Raw genomic sequence first — 20,447 nt, 5'->3', positions numbered from 1 at the left:
TATTTTGTTTATATTTATATTGTGTACTAAATGTATGTTGTTCCCACTCCTTTAGATCTAGTTAATTTTATATTTGATACTGATTGTTTGAGCCATTTATTTTACTGTGTGAATTCAAGTTTTGTCTTTTGTTTGTTTCCCCCAATATTGAGCCAGTATTTGTAGTTTTAACTTTATGTGTTCCACTAATAAATTAATGTATTTGGGGGAAGTTCATGTCTCATGTCTCACTGTGCGAACATGTTTGTGGGGAACTCCATTCTATTCCGTGATACCTCAAGGTGGCGTAGTCGTACAATTTTAACGTCTAAGCGTAACTTTCTTGCCGCACCTGGTTACACTAAGATGTGTTGTCTTTTTCTTTTTAAATAGCAGATTTACAAGCTCACGACGCATTATAAGCTTGTAGATCGGCTATCTTCCAATGTGAATGTTTAATAGGTTTAAGGTTTAAGTAAGTCTTCTTTTTAGCTTGTTTTCATATACCTGGTTGCTTATTTCTCTCAGTCACGGCACTCTTGGGGCATCTGGCAACACAGCTCACAATTCTCGCGAGTTTACTTGAATTTTGAAAAACAGGCGGCAGGGTGCAGCAGGGAAGTACTGTACTGCGAACGTCGAGTAATAACAACAAAAGTAAAGACTATAGCCTATTTCTGAAAAGGTAATTTTTTTGTGTGTGTTATAAACTCAGTATTCTGACGTACAGACGTGAGTAGGCGTTAGTTTTTAATTGTAACTTCTTTAGCCGATGTTGATACATTGTCACTGACTCACTGTCAGCGATCCCCATTGAGAGGCAGGCCTACATTGTTTTTCTCGGTGTTGTGCAAGAGGGAGCCTCTCTCAGAGGGTCCTATAGTTAATGAGTCACAGGGGACCGCCTGCTCGCTAACGTTAGAACACAGTGTTCGCTTAAAAGGCTGTACGGTTGTTTAACATTGAATATATAATATATATTTTTTTGAATTACGTGGGTTGTTGTCCATTGTCCAGTAAAGAAAAGATGACCGCTGACGGTGAAATGGAGATACAAGAAGCCTTTGAGCGCTCTCAGAAGGGCCACAATAACAAGGCTAAACTGGTAGCATGCCTGAAGAGCCGCTACAACAAGGTGTGTATTTTTGTTTTTTTCATTTATTTTTATTTTCCCTCCGTTTCTTTTGTATACTACCGGTATTTAAATAGTTTTGAGGAAAAATGCTGCTATTTGTCCCAAAATGACTTAATACCCTGTCCATATATACATTGTTATACTGTACATATAGCATGTAGCCTACTGTATAACGATGCTCTGTTTCCACAATGCTGTACCCCCTCCAACTCCAACTACTCCCCATTTTAAACTGTTGCTTTGGCAAAATGGCAATGTAAACATATGTTTTCTCATGCCAATAAAGCTAATTTGAATTGAATTGTATGCATTTGTATGCATTAGGTAGGAGTAGGACGGAAGTATTGTACATTTGTACTCAGCCTGTGGCTTTATTCTATTTATAAAACAAACATTTCTAAGCTTTTTCTAATTATCGTTTGTTAATAGCTCTATGGACCAGACCTAAGTTGATACTTGCATTTCCTTTTTTGTCTTTAAAATTGTTTTAGCTGTATACACTTTATTTTTTCGGATCTATGATAAAAGACTCCCATGAGCAGGAGTTGTACATTGACATCTCACACTCATGAAAATATGTTGTTCCAGGGAGTCTAAGGACCCCCAAGAAGCAAAGATTTGAGTTAAAAACGTTCGCTCTGAAAGAATATATATTCCAAATTTGCGCCACTATAGCTAAATTATATCATAATGCTTAAAACACCAAAAGGGGTTAATGTCCTGAATGGGTTAATGTCACCTGGGATGTGTTCCTTGCCCTTATAACTTATTCACATTTATTTTTATTAGCTCATTGTCCACGTGATTCACTGCTTGTTGATTTCTTTTTAATGATTTTTGTCTTCAGCTAGAGGACAAGACATTGTTCCACGAGGAGTTTGTCCACTGTCTGAAGCATGCCATGATTGTGTACAAGCGAGAGCCTGCTGTGGAACATGTCATTGAATTTGTTGCCAAGTTTGCCACAAGCTTCCAATCGCCACCTAGTGAAGAAGAGTCGATGGAAGAGGAAGACATGGAAGATGATCATCCTTTTCTGAGTTTCATCTTCAACTTCCTGTTGGAGGTATAACAGTCAACATCAACGTCCTTCCATCATCCTTCCTGACCATTTTATTCTCCCTCACCTTGATCGTTTTCCACTGTTATTTTCACACCCTCTCTCTCCCCAGTCCCATAAAGCCAACAGCCATGCGGTGCGTTTCCGAGTGTGCCAGCTGATCAACAAGCTGTTGGGCAGCATGGCAGAGAATGCCCAGATTGATGACGACCTGTTTGACCGCATTCATCAGGCCATGTTGGTCCGTGTCACCGACAAGTTCCCCAATGTCAGGATCCAGGCTGCCTTGGCCATGACGCGCCTCCAGCAGCCAAAGGAGGATGACTGTCCCACCACCAATGGTACACAATGTTTATGGAAATATGAAGGGATTAACTATTGTTTTTATGTATTTATATACCATATTATTTCATCTCACCTCACCTATCCCGTAACCCCGGAGGGTCATTGGGGCACCACAGACGATCTGTTGACCAGCTCTCTCCATATTATTTACTTGGTATAAATGGTCGGTCACCCATGGTAAACTGTGCTAAATTAACCACATTGTCTTGAGCCTGTAAGGCACAAACACACCGAAGGTGACCCAAGTGTTTCTCCTTAAAATACCTTGTACTACTCATTAAAGGTATTTCTGTATTTATCCATTTATTTTGATATGTTCTGTCTCCATTTCCCAGCCTATCTGTTGATACTGGACAATGATTCTAATGCAGAGGTGCGACGTGCCGTTCTGTCTTGCATTGCTATGTCTCCCCGTTCACTCCCCAAAGTTCTCAAACGCACCCGGGACATCAAGGAGAACGTCCGCAAGCTAGCCTACCAGGTAAGCACACATAACGCTAGCTAGCCTACTAGGCAACTACACATAATGCCAGCTAGCCAACCAGGTAACATGTACGCAAGCTAGTCTGGAGTCTTATCAGTTATAGTTACCGGTAACGCATTGCAATTTTGTGCTTGCTGTCTGATTAGAAATGTAAATGTGGTGGTTTGCATGCTGTTTCAGGTTCTGGCTGAAAAAGTTCACATCAAAGCTCTGAGCATTGCACAGAGAGTCAGCCTACTGCAACAGGGCCTTCACGACTCCTCAGGTTGGTACTGTGTGTGTGTGTGTGTGTGTGTGTGTGTGTGTGTGTGTGTGTGTGTGTGTGTGTGTGTGTGTGTGTGTGTGTGTGTGTGTGTGTGTGTGTGCGTGTGCGTGTGCGTGTGTGTGTGACACAACCAAAAGTGCTCTGATTAGTTTGGTGCTTTCTTCTCTCACTTTTTTTAGGGGCGTTGGCCCCTAATATGTCCAAGTTTGAGTGTTTGTGTAAACACAAACATTGTGTAACACAAACATTGAAGACGAAGGTGAGGACGCAAATTCAGATTGGCCGGAGTGAGATGATGTATGATGTATGATGATGATGTACTGTACGATGATAAGAGTGCCCCTCACTTCACATGGGTGTGATTTTTGAGCGGTGCCTAGTGCCTACGCTCCATTACAGAGCTGTGTGTGTCCATATGTCTGTCCCTGTGTATGTCCAAGCATGGAAAGCTGCACCACCTAAAGTGGCCAGCAGAGTACAGCACAGAGTAGTGGCAGTACAGAGCACAATACAGTATACAGACCACGGTACAGTAACTATAACAATAAATGTATAGTTGCACCGCTCACTTCACACAGGTGTGATTTTTAACCACCTGTCCTATTTGACTGATTGTTCTCATGGATTAAAGTTCTCAGTCGCCATGACTGATTTCAGTCATTTGGATTCCATAGAAGTCAGCATGTCTTCTATAGAAGTGTGTCCTGCACCAAAAATAGACTATCTACAAGACTACAACGTCTCATAGCTCAACGTGTTGTAAGCTTGTAGATACTAGATAGCCTATTGTCAGTTATTAGTTATTTCAGGCTTCCAGAAAACCCTAATGATCTCAGATATTTCATAACCACTGGTTAACGCCTTAATGTGCAATTCTTTCAACTGGTTAGCCGTATGACTACCAAAACATAACGTAATTTTATATATTGTGTTAAGTGTGTAGGACACATGGCGCTAGTGTGTGGTGGCTCCTTTCACGCTGTTTCACAAATTACATATTAGGAATTTTTCAATGGTGACTCGTGAGATTTTATTTTTGCTTTAATCCATGTGTCCTCCAGAGGCTGTGAGGGAGGTAGTTCGTTCCCGTATCCTGCCGGCCTGGTTGAAGTTGATGAACGGGGATGTGGTGGCAGTCCTCCACAACCTTGATGTGGAGAACTGTGCCCAGACAGCCCTGGACACACTGAGGGCCATCTTCACTAACACTCCCACCGATGAACTGCTGCAAAACACATTGCTGCTGGACAACAGGTAGACTCTCTCTCACACACACACACACACACACACACACACACACACACACACAGGCATCTTATTTTCATCTTCTGTGCCATTCTCACTTCACATTTCACTGAAGTGATTAATTCCTCAGAGGAAAGTGATTGCGTGCGTGTGTTGTCAACAGGAAAGTGATCCCAGAGGAATCTCTGAGCTGTGAGCGAGTGCTGTATTGGAGGGCTCTGTGTGAGTTCATCAAGGGTAAAGGAGACGAGGGTGAGGAGATGCTGGAGCAAGTACTGCCAGATGCTGCCACCTACGCCTCCTACCTTTATGGGTGAGAGAACGGTCCGAGATATTCCAGAGTGGGCATTCTTTTGTTAACTCATTTTATGAAAAACTCATGTTGCTCTAACAACCAATTAGGACCATCATCATCAACCCTGTTCTATCATTCATATTTTGAAAGTCGTAATGATTATTATAATTCACTGATATAGTTAAATAAATTGTGTTGTGATTGTGACTTGTGACCCCAGGTATCTGAAGGCAGGACCGGTGTTCTCTGAACCGTTCTTTCTGTATGTAACTGAGTGGCTAGCTTAATGCTTACACCACGCCAGCTAACACAGCCTAATATTTTAAGTAAATTAACTTGCTAAATTGTGACTTTGATAGAGGACTTAATATGACCTGCCGAAGGAGCAATGGATGCTTTTTCTTGTGGAACATTGTCAACCAATATTAGGTTGACAATATTTTTTTTAAATGTATGTTGAAACATACATTCAGTCTTGCTTAAATTGCCCCTTCCATCGGTCTGTTTATTAAGTTAACTTTCATATTCACGTCCTGTGCACACGCATATCTAACTTAAGCCAGCATTTAAGCTTTGTGATATTTAGAAATGTGTTTACTTTAAATTGCTTGAGCAGACTGACAACCGATCTCATTCCAACTGGTAAATATCTTCTAGTGACGTTTGTAGCCAGGATTTCAGGTTTGTGTGCTGTATGTGTGATTACTAGCTTTGTGCTGCATAGTGCATATAACCACATAGATGTGAAGGAAGTGGAGCCATCTAAAATACTAGCAAAGTGGATGTGCAGCTGAGTGGCATCTAATTTGCCCTTTGTTCTGGGCACTTTTTCTAGTCCTGTGACCATGACTCTGGCTGTTGTAGGTATCTGAAGGCAGTGCCACTGCTCTCCGAGGAACAGAGGGCAGACTTTAACCAGCTGGAGTTGGTCATGACCAAGGAGTTCATTTCACAACAGCTCATCCACCTCACTGGCTGTCTAGACACCAATGAGGAAGGTGGCAGGTAAGAGAGACAGACTTACACTACATTGTCTTTTATATTTTGAGTTTACTTGAAAATGTTTCTATATTGTTGCTTGCTTCAGTGTAATGCACCGACAGACTAACATACTGTAGTAGGCTAGTAGCTGGCTATAAAGAGGTTCGTAGAGAGTGAGGAGTATGTAAAGATATAAAAAATGTAAGGGGAGGGTTGAAGAAGAGAGATCTTTATAACATCTAACGATCTACGCTGACACTAAATCTAAACATCCACACAGTTTTGGATCAGTTGGAAATGGAATAGCAAAATGTGTTGGGGAGATGGGTCGGGAATAGTGGTTGGCAAACATTTTGCAGGCAGTCGTGCTGACTGGGATTCCCCTTCTGCGTGTGTGTTTGTAGGAAGCGTGTGTTGGCTGTGCTGCAGGAGATGTTGGCCCTGCCTCAGACCCCTCCTTCTCTGGTGTCCCTTCTCACTGAGAAACTACTCGACCTCATCCCTGACGACCACAGACGCATACAGATTGTGAGTTTCACTGGACTCTCTCACTCAGAAGATTATACACCCACTCTGTCACTGTATAGCCACGTAGCACATCCATTCAGTCCAGACTGATCTCTGTATAGTAGCAACTAGGGGTGTGCTGAAATATCGATATTGCGATATATATCGATGCGTCCTCCCACGATAAATTATCGATTATTAAAATATTGATATAAAATAAAGCAAATCCCACTCACATTCCACAGCAACCAGAAGTACTGAATTACTGGATGGTGATTTGTCCAAACAGCAGTGGACAAGTCCACTGACACCAGTGATAATGGTCAGTTGGTGGTGTTTGTGAGGTATTATGACGATACCAGTGATAATGGTCACTTGGTGGTGTGGTCACTTGGTAGTGTTTGTGAGGTATTATGATGAGGGTATGAGTCAAAGGGAGTTTATTGAGTATTCATTTAGTGTTTGAGTGGTGCAACCAGTCCTATAGACGGCTATGTGTGTGTCCCTCCCTGTGTTCGAGCACGTTCAGTTCCAAGTATTTTGTAGTTGCAGATATCGTTGATGAAATTTCATACAATATATCGCAATATATAGAATATCGTTATCGAGGGCCTAATATCGCGATATATATATCGTATCGTGAGGTACCCATTAGAGACCTGCAAGCCCGCCGGGACCCGACGGGGCCCGGCCCAGCCCGCCAAAACGGGCCGGGCCCGGGCCGTCTCTGTCCCTGACCAACGGGCCGTGGGCCGGGCGGGCTCACGCGCCGTTATATTAATTTTCCGATGTGAATTTCACCCAGACTGGACTTGCTTCAGCAGCGCGTCAGCATGCTGCTGTCTGCTCCATAGTGACGTGACAATAACCCCCCCACCCACTAAGGCTGTACCTTAGCCATTTTTTTAGGACTCGAACTTCGGCAGGAATTTTCGAGCGAACATCCGGACCATTTGTTTCTAATTAATTAAAAAAATAACCTTTGAGATCCGTCTCGAGCAGAGCGCAGCGCGTCTCCCCTGCGCTATCAATCTCTCTCGTCTCTCCCAACACACACACACACACACACCGTCAAGTGGCTGCGCGAAAACAGCTGATCTGCAAGCTCATGTGAGCTTGCTGGCAGCTCCAAAACAGCGTATATTGCTCGTTATTTGTTCCACCTGTGTATTATTCTCAGAAGCGCATTGAAGAGATCATATGCTAATATATCATGGCTGCTAAGAACGGTCGGGTTCCCCCCGTCAGCGATCATGCTGGTGTGCTGGTGTGTGTGTGTGTGTGAGAGAGACGCGTCAGACATTCCATTCAATGGAACTCTTTTGTTCTCACAGAACAAGGTGAGAAAGGTCAATCACCTCAGCTGCAGGCCAATCACCAAATGAATGTGCAGTTTGTGCACGGGAGATGGGACAGCAGAACTAGGAGATATTTCTTTAAAAAATCATAACTTCTGACAGGAATGCACTAGAAACTTACTTATTTTTTTTACATGCTCATATCGCATTCTCGCCGAGATATATTTTCGAGTTAATAAAAAAAGGGAAAAAATATTTTTTATTTAATAAAAAAATAAAAATAAAACAAACGAATGGTTCAATCCCATTAATTAAGATTCGAGTGCCAACCCTAACGAGCGAACATTCGAACCTTGAATGTTTGGGGACAGCCTTACCACCCACACACACACACACAAGCACACTAAAATCTGGTAAAAACTATAAAGACTTTGAAACAACGTTTTACATTCTCTCTCTCGCTCCGCGTCTAAACTCTCTCTCTCTCTCTCTCACACACGCACTCGCACAGCACACACACACCGACTCCGAGTAGGCTACCGCTATAGGGTCTCCTCTGCAGTCCGCAATAAAAACAATTTAAATACGGCGGGAGCATTATTACCACACTAAACAAAGTTGGATTTGTACAGTGCAGAAACTGCAGATACATAACGTAAGTGTTCTTATTATTGTGGGTCTGGGTTTTATAATGCAGCGTGAGTCCGCGATAGCCGATCTACAAGCTCACAGCGCGTTGCGCTGATTGACAGTGCACGTGCAGCAGTAACTGTATAAAACTATAATTAAGTAGGCTACTTTTTAGTGTGATGTGTGGTGTTATTGACTTCTTGTTCTTAATGTGGGTTTATCAGAGCGCCAGATAGTGCAGCTGTAAGAGTGGCTGCTGCTGCTGCATCCGTGCACCAATAAAGCGACCGCAGCGGCACGCATGCTAGAAATAATAAATAAAAATATGTCGGGCTTCGGGCCGGGCCCGGGCCGTTTCTGGACTTTACCAACGGGCTTAGGGCCGGACCGGGCCTTAACTCCACGGGGCCGGGCCAGGGCCTATATTTTAGGCCCGTGCAGGGCTCTAGTACCCATATCATCCCACCCCTAGTAGCAATATCCATTCAGTCCAGACTGATCTGCTTTTCCGTAAGTGGAGGTGTCAACACTAACAATTCAGTGTGTGCGACCCATTATCAAAAACAATCAAACATAGTTTTTCTTTGGAAATAGACCACCATATAAAAATACCTGCCCAGTACACCTAACAAAATGGTTGTATGCGTGGTTTACTGATGATGATGTCAGTGGCACTGATTCTGATGTGTGAACTGTGTTTCTCAGGTGGCCGAAATCATCTCGGATGTGAGGGAACCCATCATGGAAGTGAGTCAGCCTGTGAACGAGGATGAGAGACGCAGGCAGCAGGTCAAGGTAAGGAATGAAGAAAAACGTAGTCTGTATCCTGGATTCAGCTCCATAGTGTTTTCGTTATTGCCACCAAACACCAAGGTGATGTTTTAAGCCTTGTAGCCCTTAGACTGCTTGAAACATCACCTTGGTGGTAATAAAGAATACTTAGTTTGTAGCTGGAACCTGGATCCAGTTTGCTATATTTTGTGACGTGGCTGTTTCTAACAGACAATGTTTCCTCAAAGCTCTAACAAATGAGAATAGCAGTCATTAGTAAATGCAAAAACACTTCTTGAGGTTTATCAAGCCTCAGCCTGGGTGGTTTATTGCTATGTAAAGCTATTAAGATGATCAAGGACCCCAACCAAGGACTTAAAGCAGCTATCATCTGGCAAGTCATATAGCCTCAAAGCGGCAGCGGTGGCCGAACGGATTGCTGAGCGGTCTTGATACCGGAAGGTCGCCAGTTCGAATCAGCGGTCCGACACGTTAAAATTACCACCGCTGAAGTGCCCTTGAACAAGGCATTGAACCACTACGATGAAATGTTCTATGAGCAGGGCCTGGCTGGAAACAAGTTCTTGAGCTTAGCCCAGATACCCTGGGTAAATATAGTAATCATTTCATTTCATTTCAAAGCCCAGACCAGCAGGCACTGGGACAGTGATTTCCACCAGTCAGCTTATGAACAATAGAAGCTTGTTGGCTGCATACTACACATAGACTTATATCATTGCAGGACCTACAACAGTACACACACACACACACACACACCATTTATAGGATGCCAAATTGGAGAGATTTCTCTTAACCAGTGTTAGCCAGTGATATTCAACTGGCGGCACGCATGCCAAATTCGGCCCATGGAGATCTTTCTTGGAACACATTTCCATGACTTAAGCCCTATTTTCTATTTTATACTGTTGTATGACAGCGTGATGCAAAAGTAGCCAATCTGCAAGCTCACAATGCTAATATCACAGCAAACTGACTTTGAATAGTGGGCTCTGATTGGTCACCCACAACTCTGGGGTGAGTGAAATGCAATTCAAACTGAGGAGTGCCAGACCAATCTCCCAAGGGATTATGTTTTCCTTTTCCTTCATCTGCTTTCGTCCGGTTTCCAGGCTAGTACCGGTATTATTAAACACAGATCCCACAGACAGGCTTCCAACATTTTACTTTATAAATTGTACACAAACGCATACACACAGATGTACACAAAGATTCATCTAGTTACTTAATTGCTATTCTTTTTTTGCTACAATGTCAAAGAAGAGCCAAAACCTAATACATATAATCTTGTGTAACTTTACTGTATATGGGATGGGATCTGTGCCCACTGCCCATCCCTTAATATCCTTCTCTCACCCCATCTTACTCTTCTGGTAAGGAGTGAAAAGTGGTCCTGTAGAAATCCATCTTAACCCAGGAGCTTAATGATAATGCACCCCCCTCCCTTCACCACCACCATTTTTCTTCCACTTTCCCTCTCCGTTCCTGCTAATGGCCGTAAAAGCTAGCCCTCTAGGAGGCCTGCCAGACTCGAGGAGTGTAAATATGCCCAGGGGTTCAGCTAGTGTTGGATATGCTCCGTTTATTCTGTTCTTTCCATCCTTGTAGCTATCAGAGGTAAGGCTGCCTATTCTGGGAGTCAAGCCTCTCTTAGAGATCTTAACCAAGGACTAATAATGTGTTTTCCACCCTTTCCTGTGCATCTACCATTAAATTCTTAACATTTCTCCATCCTTCCCCCCCCCCCCCCCCCCCCCCTTTAACGTGTATCTCAGTTAGCGGAGGTCAAAGTGCGTGTCTTGGAGACCAAGGAGGCCCTGGAGGAGTCTATCGCAGCCCAGGACTTCAGCCGTGCGGCTGAGCTAAAGGTCTCCATCACTGAGATGGAAAACCACCGGAACCAGATCATCCAGGAAATGGCAGAAAGCAGCCAACCGACTGACGAGGAGAACCGCACTGAGAAGGTACAAAGGAGTCGTGATGACGTGTAAAACCACTGCCTCTATTCCATGCTGGTGGCTGTTCTCCTTCCATAACTTAAGTTATACAGTTTATATCTTAACACCCCGAACGCCCGGGGTTATTTAATCCATTAAATCATAGCGCCCAGCGATTTATAGCAGCGGAGCACTTTTACAGACGAACCGGATGTGGCTGAAGCAGCTAGATGTAGCCAAAACACTCTAGAGGCGATCAACAACAACGGGAGGTATGATTAATTCTACCGCGACTAGCGACGGGACCGCGGTGGGCCACATAATCTTTGCTTAGAATTGGACGGAATGATTTTTTTTTTTTTTCAACAATATATTTATTTTCCTTTTTACACACAAATGACAATACAAATATACAAAAAACAACAATGAACAGTACAAGACAATTACTGATATAAAGAAAGCAAAACAACAATAACCAAAAACAACAAAACAAAACAAAAAACAACAACAGCACTACTCCTCTTCAGCTCCATCCATTAAATGTGACAAATTATTGTTCTTTATGTATCTCATAAAACGGCCCCACACCTCCTGAAACATTTCTTGTTTGTCCTTAAGAATGTATGCAATCTTTTCCAAAGGTAGACATAAAGACAATTCTCTGAACCACTGTGTAATACTTGGTTTGTCCGGCCTCTTCCAGGTCAATGCTATCACTCTCTTAGCTTGTAAAATACATATATCTATAAACATTTGTTCATTACGCTTTATCTTGTGTCCCTCCGGATATAGACCGAGCAGGAAGAACTTTGGTTCTGGTACAATATTTATTGACAAAATCTTCTGTATTTCCTGCTCCCCCAAAACTCAATCAATTTTGGACAGGACCATAGACAGTGGAACAATGTGCCTCTATCTTCACCGCATCTGGTGCATACATCTGGAATATTACAATTATACTTATTAAGTTTAACTGGTGTGATGTACACTCTCATAAGCCAATTGTATTGTAGAAGTTTTAGACGAGTATTCCCAGTCTGGGATTGAGCTTGTGCACAAGCCGTACTCCATTGTTCCACTGTTAAATCCTCCTGAATATCTGTTCTCCAGGCATTAAGCCTATCTTCCGAGGATTCCGGAGAAAAGTCAACCAATAGGGCGTAGAAATCTGATATTAACCCCCTTCCGAATGGGTCATTAACCAAAGCTTTCTCCAGCACAGACATGGATGGGGCCAGCATGGATTGCCCCAGATTAGTTCTAATAAAGTCCCTCAGTTGCAGATATTTAAAGAAGTGTTTGCGAGGGAGGACGGAATGATTTAGATCAAGTGTTATTAACGTTTTAAGATTTTCGGTCTCGTCGGCTAAACGGGGGGAACATTTTTGATGACGTCCCACTGTTGCGCAACATCGAATGTTGCGCAACAGACGCTCCCAGCCTGTGGAGTGATGCGATCGGTTTTGTTATCAATAATCTCCGTCCTTTTGATCAATCTTCGTCCTGGGCGCTGGGCGTTACTAATTGAAAAGGAGGAGAACTTCGTTCTGTGCGCTCAGGGTGTTAAGTAGTTGGGCTATTATTATTATTATTATTTTTTGTCTTTATTGATAGGTTGAAAGTAGACTGACAGGAAATGGGGGGGAAGACACGTGGTAAAGGCTGTCTGGATCGGGAGTCAAACTTGCGGCACGCCGTCAGGCTGGCTCAACAGCCTAGGTGCCCAGACGGTTGAGCTAACCGTCCGGGCCAGTAGTTGGGCTATTTCTGAGCCTTTATTTGACAGACACAGTTTTGGATAGAGGAGAGAGAAATGCAGCAAATGATGTGGCAGGAGGGGATCGGAGCCCATGTGGTACTAGGCTACCCAGTACCCAGCCATCCAGCTATTGGATCGCCACATGGCTCACCTTTTTGTATGAATTATAAATGGCCGAGGCATGTGTGTTTGAGTTTGGTTTAATGTGGCTTTTGTCTATTCCAGAATGATCCAGAGACTCTTCTGAGGTGTCTGACAATGTTGTGCGAGCTGATGAAACAGATGAACATCAAAACGAGTATGGGGCCCACCACAAGTGAACTAATGTTATCATTGGTAAATACAACAATTGTAACATGACTAATGCATTCATTTAGAATGAAAGAATTCAGCACATTCACTAGTTTTGTTGAACATAATGTGTTGCAGAAGTAAAATATTCAAATGCAATAATATCCCTCTACTCCCGTCAGATCCTGCCCAGTATAGCCAACGCCCACCCAGCTGTCCGTAACATGGCGGTGTTGTGTTTGGGAACCTGCGCTCTGCACAGCAAAGAGCTGGCTAACACACACATGGTTCTGCTGCTGCAGGTAATGTGAACATGAGCTCATAAATTGATGTTAAGGGTGGAAAATAAAATTGATTCATAGATTAATCGCGATGTGGACAACGGACATGGATGATTATGAATCGATTCACAAAAGTCGTAAATGAATCTGTTTTCATTATGGGATCATTAGAAAGCACTGTTTATTGGTCACACAGTGAGGGCAAAGTATAAATCATGCATTGCAATCGAGATGCATCAGTAATCGGTTTATAATTGAATCGTAGCCCTCTGAATCAGAATTAAATCGTTGAATCGGTACTTATCTGCTATTCTTGTTACTGCAGTGTAGCTGCACATAATTGTTTTCCCCGCATACCCTGTTGCTTACTTCAATCTAAGTTAAAGTAAAGTTGAACAAAACAAGCACAAATCTTGACCATCAGACACATAAATAATATTGCTGTAAATTTAACACAAATACAAATAATGTGTGTGTGTGTGTGTGTATGTGTGTAGATTGCCCAATTGGACGAGATTAAGATCCGCATCAGTGCTCTGCGGGCCATCATCGACCTGCTGCTCCTCTTTGGCTTCCAACTCCTCTCTGACACACCGGCTGCTACTCAGACGGGCCTGCCCCCCCACTCACCAGACACAGACAGACAAGAAGACGCCGAGGCACCGGCAGTGGAGGAGAAGAGCCACGAGGACACGGCACAGAGCATCCTTCTGATGTTATCAGAGTTCCTGGACAGTGAGGTTAGCTTGACTTTTTGGTTTTGTATTTAATACGCAACTTGTATAACGTTCTATGCCTTGGCAAAGGACTGGGGCAAATGGAATTTGTCCTGAGTATAAAAGAAGACTTTATTCTTTCTGTCCTCATGGATTAAAGTTCTCAGTCGCCACAACTGATTTCAGTCATTTGGAATCCATATAAGTCAGCATGTCTTCTATAGAAGTTTGTCGTTCACCAAAACCAGGCTATCTACAAGTTTACAACATGTCGCGCTGCAACGTGTTTTCAGCTTGTAGATAGTCTATTAGTTATTTCAGTCTTCCAGAAAAGCCTAATGATGTCAGACATTTCATAACCGCAATCGTTAACGCCTCAATCTGCAATTTCTTCAACTGGTAATAGCTGTATGGCTACCAAAACATAACGTAATTTGTGTTAAAGACGTAGGGAAATGAAAATAAAAATGTCACACTTTTAGAGCATATCCGTGGTCTTCATGTGTGTATATATATATATGGACATACCTAACAATGGGAACATTTCCATCCGTGTATTTTTATATCAAAAAACGAAAACGTGCTGCGTGATGATGTGTCGAGGCCCGCATACATAAAAATGAATCTTGATTATATTCCCATTGCTGCGCGTTCCTCCAACACAGCTGTTTTTTTTTAATTATAGAACTACTACGTTTTTAATCTCATTCAAGATGACATCCAGACATTATACGTTAGAAATAAGCCACTAGCTTTGCTGCCCGTCTCTCTGTAACTTGTAAACAAACTCAACGCACACGTGATGTCGCGCACTCGCATGTAGCGGCGATGCGTCCCATACCCTGAAGGTTTTGACGTTCTCATTGGTTCAGCTTTCTGTTTCAGAGTATTTTTCAGTTGTGAGGTTTTATTTTGTGTCTTTCATACCCAGGTGTCTGACCTGCGTACAGAGACGGCAGAAGGCCTGTCGAAGCTCATGTACACTGGCCGCATCTCCAGTGCCAAGATGATGTCTCGTCTTATCTTGCTGTGGTACAACCCCGTCACAGAGGATGACACGCGCCTACGACACTGTCTTGGTGTCTTTTTCCAGCTCTATGCCCGCGAGAGCAGGTTTGTGTTGATTTCTCTTAGAGACGCCTGGATAATTTATTTACAGTATTGGGCCGGGATTGATATTAGGGAGTGTCACATTCTCTGCACTGATCCCTCAAATGTGGAATCAATGTGTAATGGAGGCAGGATATTTTACAGTTTAACAATAAACGTTAGTGTAATCGGAGCCTATATAGCTTGTTGTTTATCAGAAATGGAAATTCAAAAACCAAATGTTAAAATATTTTGTGTTGTGTGAATGTGTCTCAGGGCCCACCAGGAGGTGGTAGAGGAGTGTTTGCTGCCTACAGTGAGGACTCTGATGAACGCTCCAGCCACATCTCCACTAGCCGAGGTTGACGTAAACAATGTTGTCGAGCTGTTGGTCAACTTGACTCGCTCAAGTGCACTTATTAAACCCTCAACTAATACCGAGGTAAGGTAACTTCTAACTTTCCTTATGTGACCTCTTAAAAAGGGCAGATAACCATTGGAATTTCTTTGAATTTGTTACCACAAGATTGTATTCATTTGGAAAGGCGCTAATTTGCACATTTGAATTCTATTCTTTATTCTCATTAAAATGTATGATGGGCAGTTGACTATATTCGGTCACAGCTTAACATTTGGCGGCTGAAATAAAATATGGCTATCATGTAAGATAACTAGGCCTACAGAGTGTGAATAGTTCCACTTAAAAAAGGATTATGCGTAGTAGTTGTATTGATTAATAATGAATGCAGTACATATAGGCCCACATTTAATAAACCTCACCTGCCTGTCTGTCTTCAGGAGGTGTGTGTCCATGACTACCTGGCAGCCCGCCTCTGTGGTGAGATTCTGAAGGACCCTACAGCTCCTGAGGTGCGTCTCTATGGCAGCACTCTAAACAACCTGGAGCTCAGCCGAGATGAGACCACCAGACAAGACCTGCTTTTGCTGCTGCAGCAGATCACACAGGTATGCGCAGATACTCAGCGGCCAAACCGTTTATTTTGATCTCATATTTTTGGTTTATTAAAAATGTTCATATCTTATATTAAAATTGGTTTAAAGGAGTACATCACCCAAACAAAAACTACTTATTTTCTAACAATTACACACCCCATGTCGATGAAGTCTTGAGTTCCTGGAGATTTGTTTTTGTCGCATTCCTTAGCCGATAATTTGATGACCGGTGGAGTAGAAGAGTCTCCTACGGACTTAGTCCCCCTACTGATGACCCCATCAGTAGGGGTGTACACTGTACTAATACTGTACTGTACTCAGACAGTAGTGTAGACTCTGTACTGCACTCTTACTGTACTGTACTCCACTCTGTAATGTACTGCCACTTGAAGGTAGGTCACCCAGTGGTATTTCAGTTGTTGAGGGCCAGGCCCTGCACTCATACACATATACTATTCCAATTAATTTGCCTTTGATTGTCATATTGTAGGAATGTCTATTTGTGTACTTACTTTCAACTTTCTATCAGGTGGTGAAGGATCGGGTTTGTCTCCGTGCTATTGAGAAGGTGGTTGATCAGCTGGTAGATTCTAAAGAGCAGACTGAGTTCCTCAACGCCACCGCACTACAGCCGTTGGATGTTAATGCGGACGGTACACAAACAAACCTCTTCTCATATACACACTGTGGCAATATGCATTTGCTTAAGCCTTAACCCATTGAGACCTGAGACCAGATTCTACAAATGTCTTCTAAATCATGACATTTGTTCGATGTTTGTTCGATGGTTCTCAAACTATTTCATGTCAAGGACCCCAAAAATTATATGTAATTGGCCGCCGACCCCCATCTGAAAATATGTTGTTCCAGGGACCCCCAGAAGCAAATGTGGGCTATGTAAAACGTTCACTGTGAGAGAATATATATTCAAAGATTTGCACGTGTTTACAGCTAAAGTATAAAATAATGGTTAAAGTGGTTAAACGCTGAGGTGACACAGATGCGTTCCTGGTCTTGAATGAAAAATAAGTTTTTCACACTTTTAGAGCATATCTGTGGTCGTAACAGATGCCAAAACAATGGGAGAATTTCAATTTTTATATCAAAATTCCATAAAAGTCCAAATTTAATTACTTCCTTTGAACATAATCGTGCTGCATGAATATAAAAATCTTGATTTCATTCACCCGTTTGATTCCCATTGCTGCACGTTCCTTCAAACACAACTGATTTTGATTTTTAGAACTACTTTAATTTTTATTTTAATCTCATTCAAGATGACATCCAGATAATGTATTACTCATTTTAAACTTAATCAGCACGCTAAAATATGTATCTGAAAACATTATAGGTTAGCAATTAGCCACTGACATAGTAGCACACATGCTTTGCTGGCCATCTGTCTCTCTTGTAAACAAACGGACTCCACGTGTGGATGTAGTGTAGACACTAACGTCCCATAGCCTGAAGGGATGCACCCCATCTTTAACCATACAGAGTGCACCAGTTAGTTTAACACTACTTTGAAAACTTGTATCCCTTTTTGGTCATGTGATTATAGCCAACGTTTTTCTAATATTTGTTTCTGTTTTTTTCTAAATCTTAAAAAAAAGCTCACCACAACGCGCTGTGATGCAAAGCGTTGCTTGCAGATTGGCTACTTTTGCATCACGCCGTCATACAACAGTATAAAATAGGACTTAAGTCATGGAAATGTGTTCATAGAAAGATCTCCATGGGGCCGAATTTGGCATGCGTGGCATGCCGCCAGTTGAATATCACTGGTTAACAGAAATCTCTCCAGTTTGGCATCCGTGTGTGTGATGGAAGAAATTAACATTTTTTTTGTTTCTCTGCTATATTTCCAGAGGCTGCAACAGAAGATGCATCTAAATCTGTCAAGAGGGCCAAAAGAGGTAATGTAGACTAGACACTAAAATGTATTATAGTATTTGTGTACGGTCAATATGTCTATTAGTCGGTAACAGCACGGTTACTGTGGTTACCGCCATGTGGGTCTATGTCATCTTCATGATAAATTGCACCGCTCACTTCACATGGGTGTGATTTTTGGACCTGAATTCTGTTCTCATCTATAGTACCTATGTAATAGTTCACACCACATATGGAGGTAATGTGAGTTTTTAAATGTGTGTGTGTGTGTGTGCGCAGGCCAGAGAAAAGCTTCCACGGCCAAAGGGGCCAGAAAGAATAACAGAAGAGCAGACTCATCGGAAGAGAGGTGAGCTTTCTATTCCTCTTTCTATATCCATTATGTCTACATCACTCTTTCTTTATCCACATTATTATTATTTTTTTCTTCTCAGTGATGGCGAGAATGTTCCAGAAGCTGTTCCAGAATCTCTATCGTTGTCCACACGCCCGTCTCGGAGGGCCAAGACAATTGCTCTAGAAAAGACCAAGCTGGACCTCAACCCACTTATCGACCAAGAGGCCAATTCCAATTGAAGTTGGAATTAACTTTTGGTGTTCAATTATAGCACCCTGTACAATATAAAATGTTATACTTTAAACTGTATTTGCCTTTGTAATGGCTCCTGTTGCCTCTTCATGAATATATAAATGTAGCTGAAACATTTCCTGGCTTAAGAGATGCGCAATGGATGTTTGGCAACATAACATACAAAATAAATAAACATTTTGTTTTAATCAATAATGAATAATAAAAATGACTATATACTAAACTTGTTGGATCATTTGCACAAATTATTAGTTATTCCTGTGCCAGTGTCCTATTCCAGGGGTTTTCAAAGTGGAGACCTGACTACCTCTGGGCTGCAGAGTAATTTTTTTTTATTGGATTTCCTATAGGCAGACCTTACATCGCGGCATAAGAACTGTTCCAAAAATAAACTAATCAGCTGTTGATGTCTGTTTGGGAGAAGAAAAACAAACTTGCACTGATGCTTCATATCCATATGAATAAAATTGATTTATTTTTGGAACACAGTTCTTATTATATGATGCAATCTAAGATTTGCCTATTGGAGGAAAATTAAGGGGGTAGGCCAAGAAAGTAATTGTCAAAATTTGGAACATTGTTCATAATGACTTACTTTTGGTACTTTGTCTTGAGTATCTACATTGTGGTATTGATACTTCTACTTAAAAACGGACGTGTCTATGGTGGCTCGGGCGGAGCAGAGCTATTTTGTGTGCCGAGACATCCCGACTTTACAGTAGGGCAAGTGTTGCCAAGTCTGCTTATTATAAGCAACCTTGGGCTTCTTTTTTTTTTGTAAAGTTTGAAGAGGATAAAACCAGAAAAAGCACCAAGACTTGTTTACATCAAGGACCTCCATTTTCAATTAATCAGAAGTCAGAACATTTAAAGACATGCAAATGTACACGCAGCAGCCTAGGCTGTAGGTTTCCCAGATCACCATGCTGGTGGCCCGGGCCTCCAAGATTATTTTTAGCCCAGTCGCTTCTTTTGGGCTTGTTACCATAGACCTGGTCGCTTATTTCTCAATTCAAAGGAGCTTTATTGGCATGAGAAAACATACGTTTACATTGCCATACATACATTTACATTGGGCGGCGGTGGCTCAGGGGTAGAGTGGCTGGATGGGAACCGTGAGGTTGCCAGTTCGAACCCGGGCTCCCCCAGAGTTACTGTCGAAGTGTCCTTGAGCAAGACACTGAACCCCAAATTGCTCCTGATGTGCTAGTTTGTGCCTTGCATGGTTTCCGCTGCCATCGGTGTATGAATGTGTGTGTGAATGGGTGAATGTAATGCACAATATCTGTAAAGCGCCTTGGATAAAGGCGCTATATAAATGCACCATTTACCATTTACCAACGCAAGTGTCAAAAAATATAATAAAATGTGAAAAGTATAGTTGGTTGGGGTACAGCATTGAGTAAACAGAGTTATGTCACATTGCATCGTTATATAGCCCTACATGTTACATGTACACTACAGGGTATAAAGCTTTTTGAAAGAATAGAGGGTATGCATGTGACATCAGCATACCCGGAAGTTATGCTGGAACGCCTACTAAGTGGCAAAAACTACTTTCTGGCCTTGACAGCCCATACATACATCCAAACAGAAACGTCCTATTTGATTGCATTAAATAACTTTAAACAACATTAAATTCACTTTGTCTCTTACTTTGCCACTCGATCTGCCATTCACTTCATGCATAGGCATACCCTCTATAGCACCAATCTTTTGCAGTCATTTTGGGACAAATAGCATTTTTCCTCAAACTATAGTAAACTAATAGTATGCAAAAGAAAAAAAGCTTAAAAGTTAAAATTTGTGTAAAAGTAGCAGCACTGTTTAAGTTTACATGTACAGTGGGTCTACAGCAGTGTTTTCAACCAGTGGTGCGGGGACCACCAGTGGTCCCTGAAGGGATTCCAGGTGGTCCCCAGTTA

At 42.2% G+C, this 20,447-nt stretch overlaps 1 protein-coding gene across 1 annotated transcript; it reads left to right on the top strand.

Annotated features, from left to right (window-relative positions):
- The first annotated feature begins 523 nt into the window (after positions 1 to 523).
- On the top strand, positions 524 to 18,702 carry ncapg (non-SMC condensin I complex, subunit G). Its single transcript, XM_079498913.1, has 22 exons — positions 524 to 664; positions 997 to 1,114; positions 1,962 to 2,180; positions 2,287 to 2,515; positions 2,855 to 3,000; positions 3,184 to 3,268; positions 4,330 to 4,522; positions 4,677 to 4,826; positions 5,673 to 5,813; positions 6,194 to 6,317; positions 8,930 to 9,019; positions 10,789 to 10,977; positions 12,935 to 13,045; positions 13,183 to 13,302; positions 13,779 to 14,021; positions 14,929 to 15,110; positions 15,363 to 15,528; positions 15,885 to 16,052; positions 16,570 to 16,693; positions 17,909 to 17,956; positions 18,213 to 18,282; positions 18,368 to 18,702. Exons 2-22 carry the CDS (start codon positions 1,007 to 1,009, stop codon positions 18,507 to 18,509), a joined length of 3,048 nt encoding a protein of 1,015 aa, XP_079355039.1. The 5' UTR covers positions 524 to 664; positions 997 to 1,006; the 3' UTR covers positions 18,510 to 18,702.
- Positions 18,703 to 20,447: the final 1,745 nt, after the last annotated feature.

This window comes from Electrona antarctica (genome assembly GCF_951216825.1).
Source record: "Electrona antarctica genome assembly, chromosome: 4".
Classification (NCBI taxonomy): Eukaryota; Metazoa; Chordata; class Actinopteri; order Myctophiformes; family Myctophidae; genus Electrona; species Electrona antarctica.
This window is presented reverse-complemented; position numbering and strand designations above follow the sequence as displayed.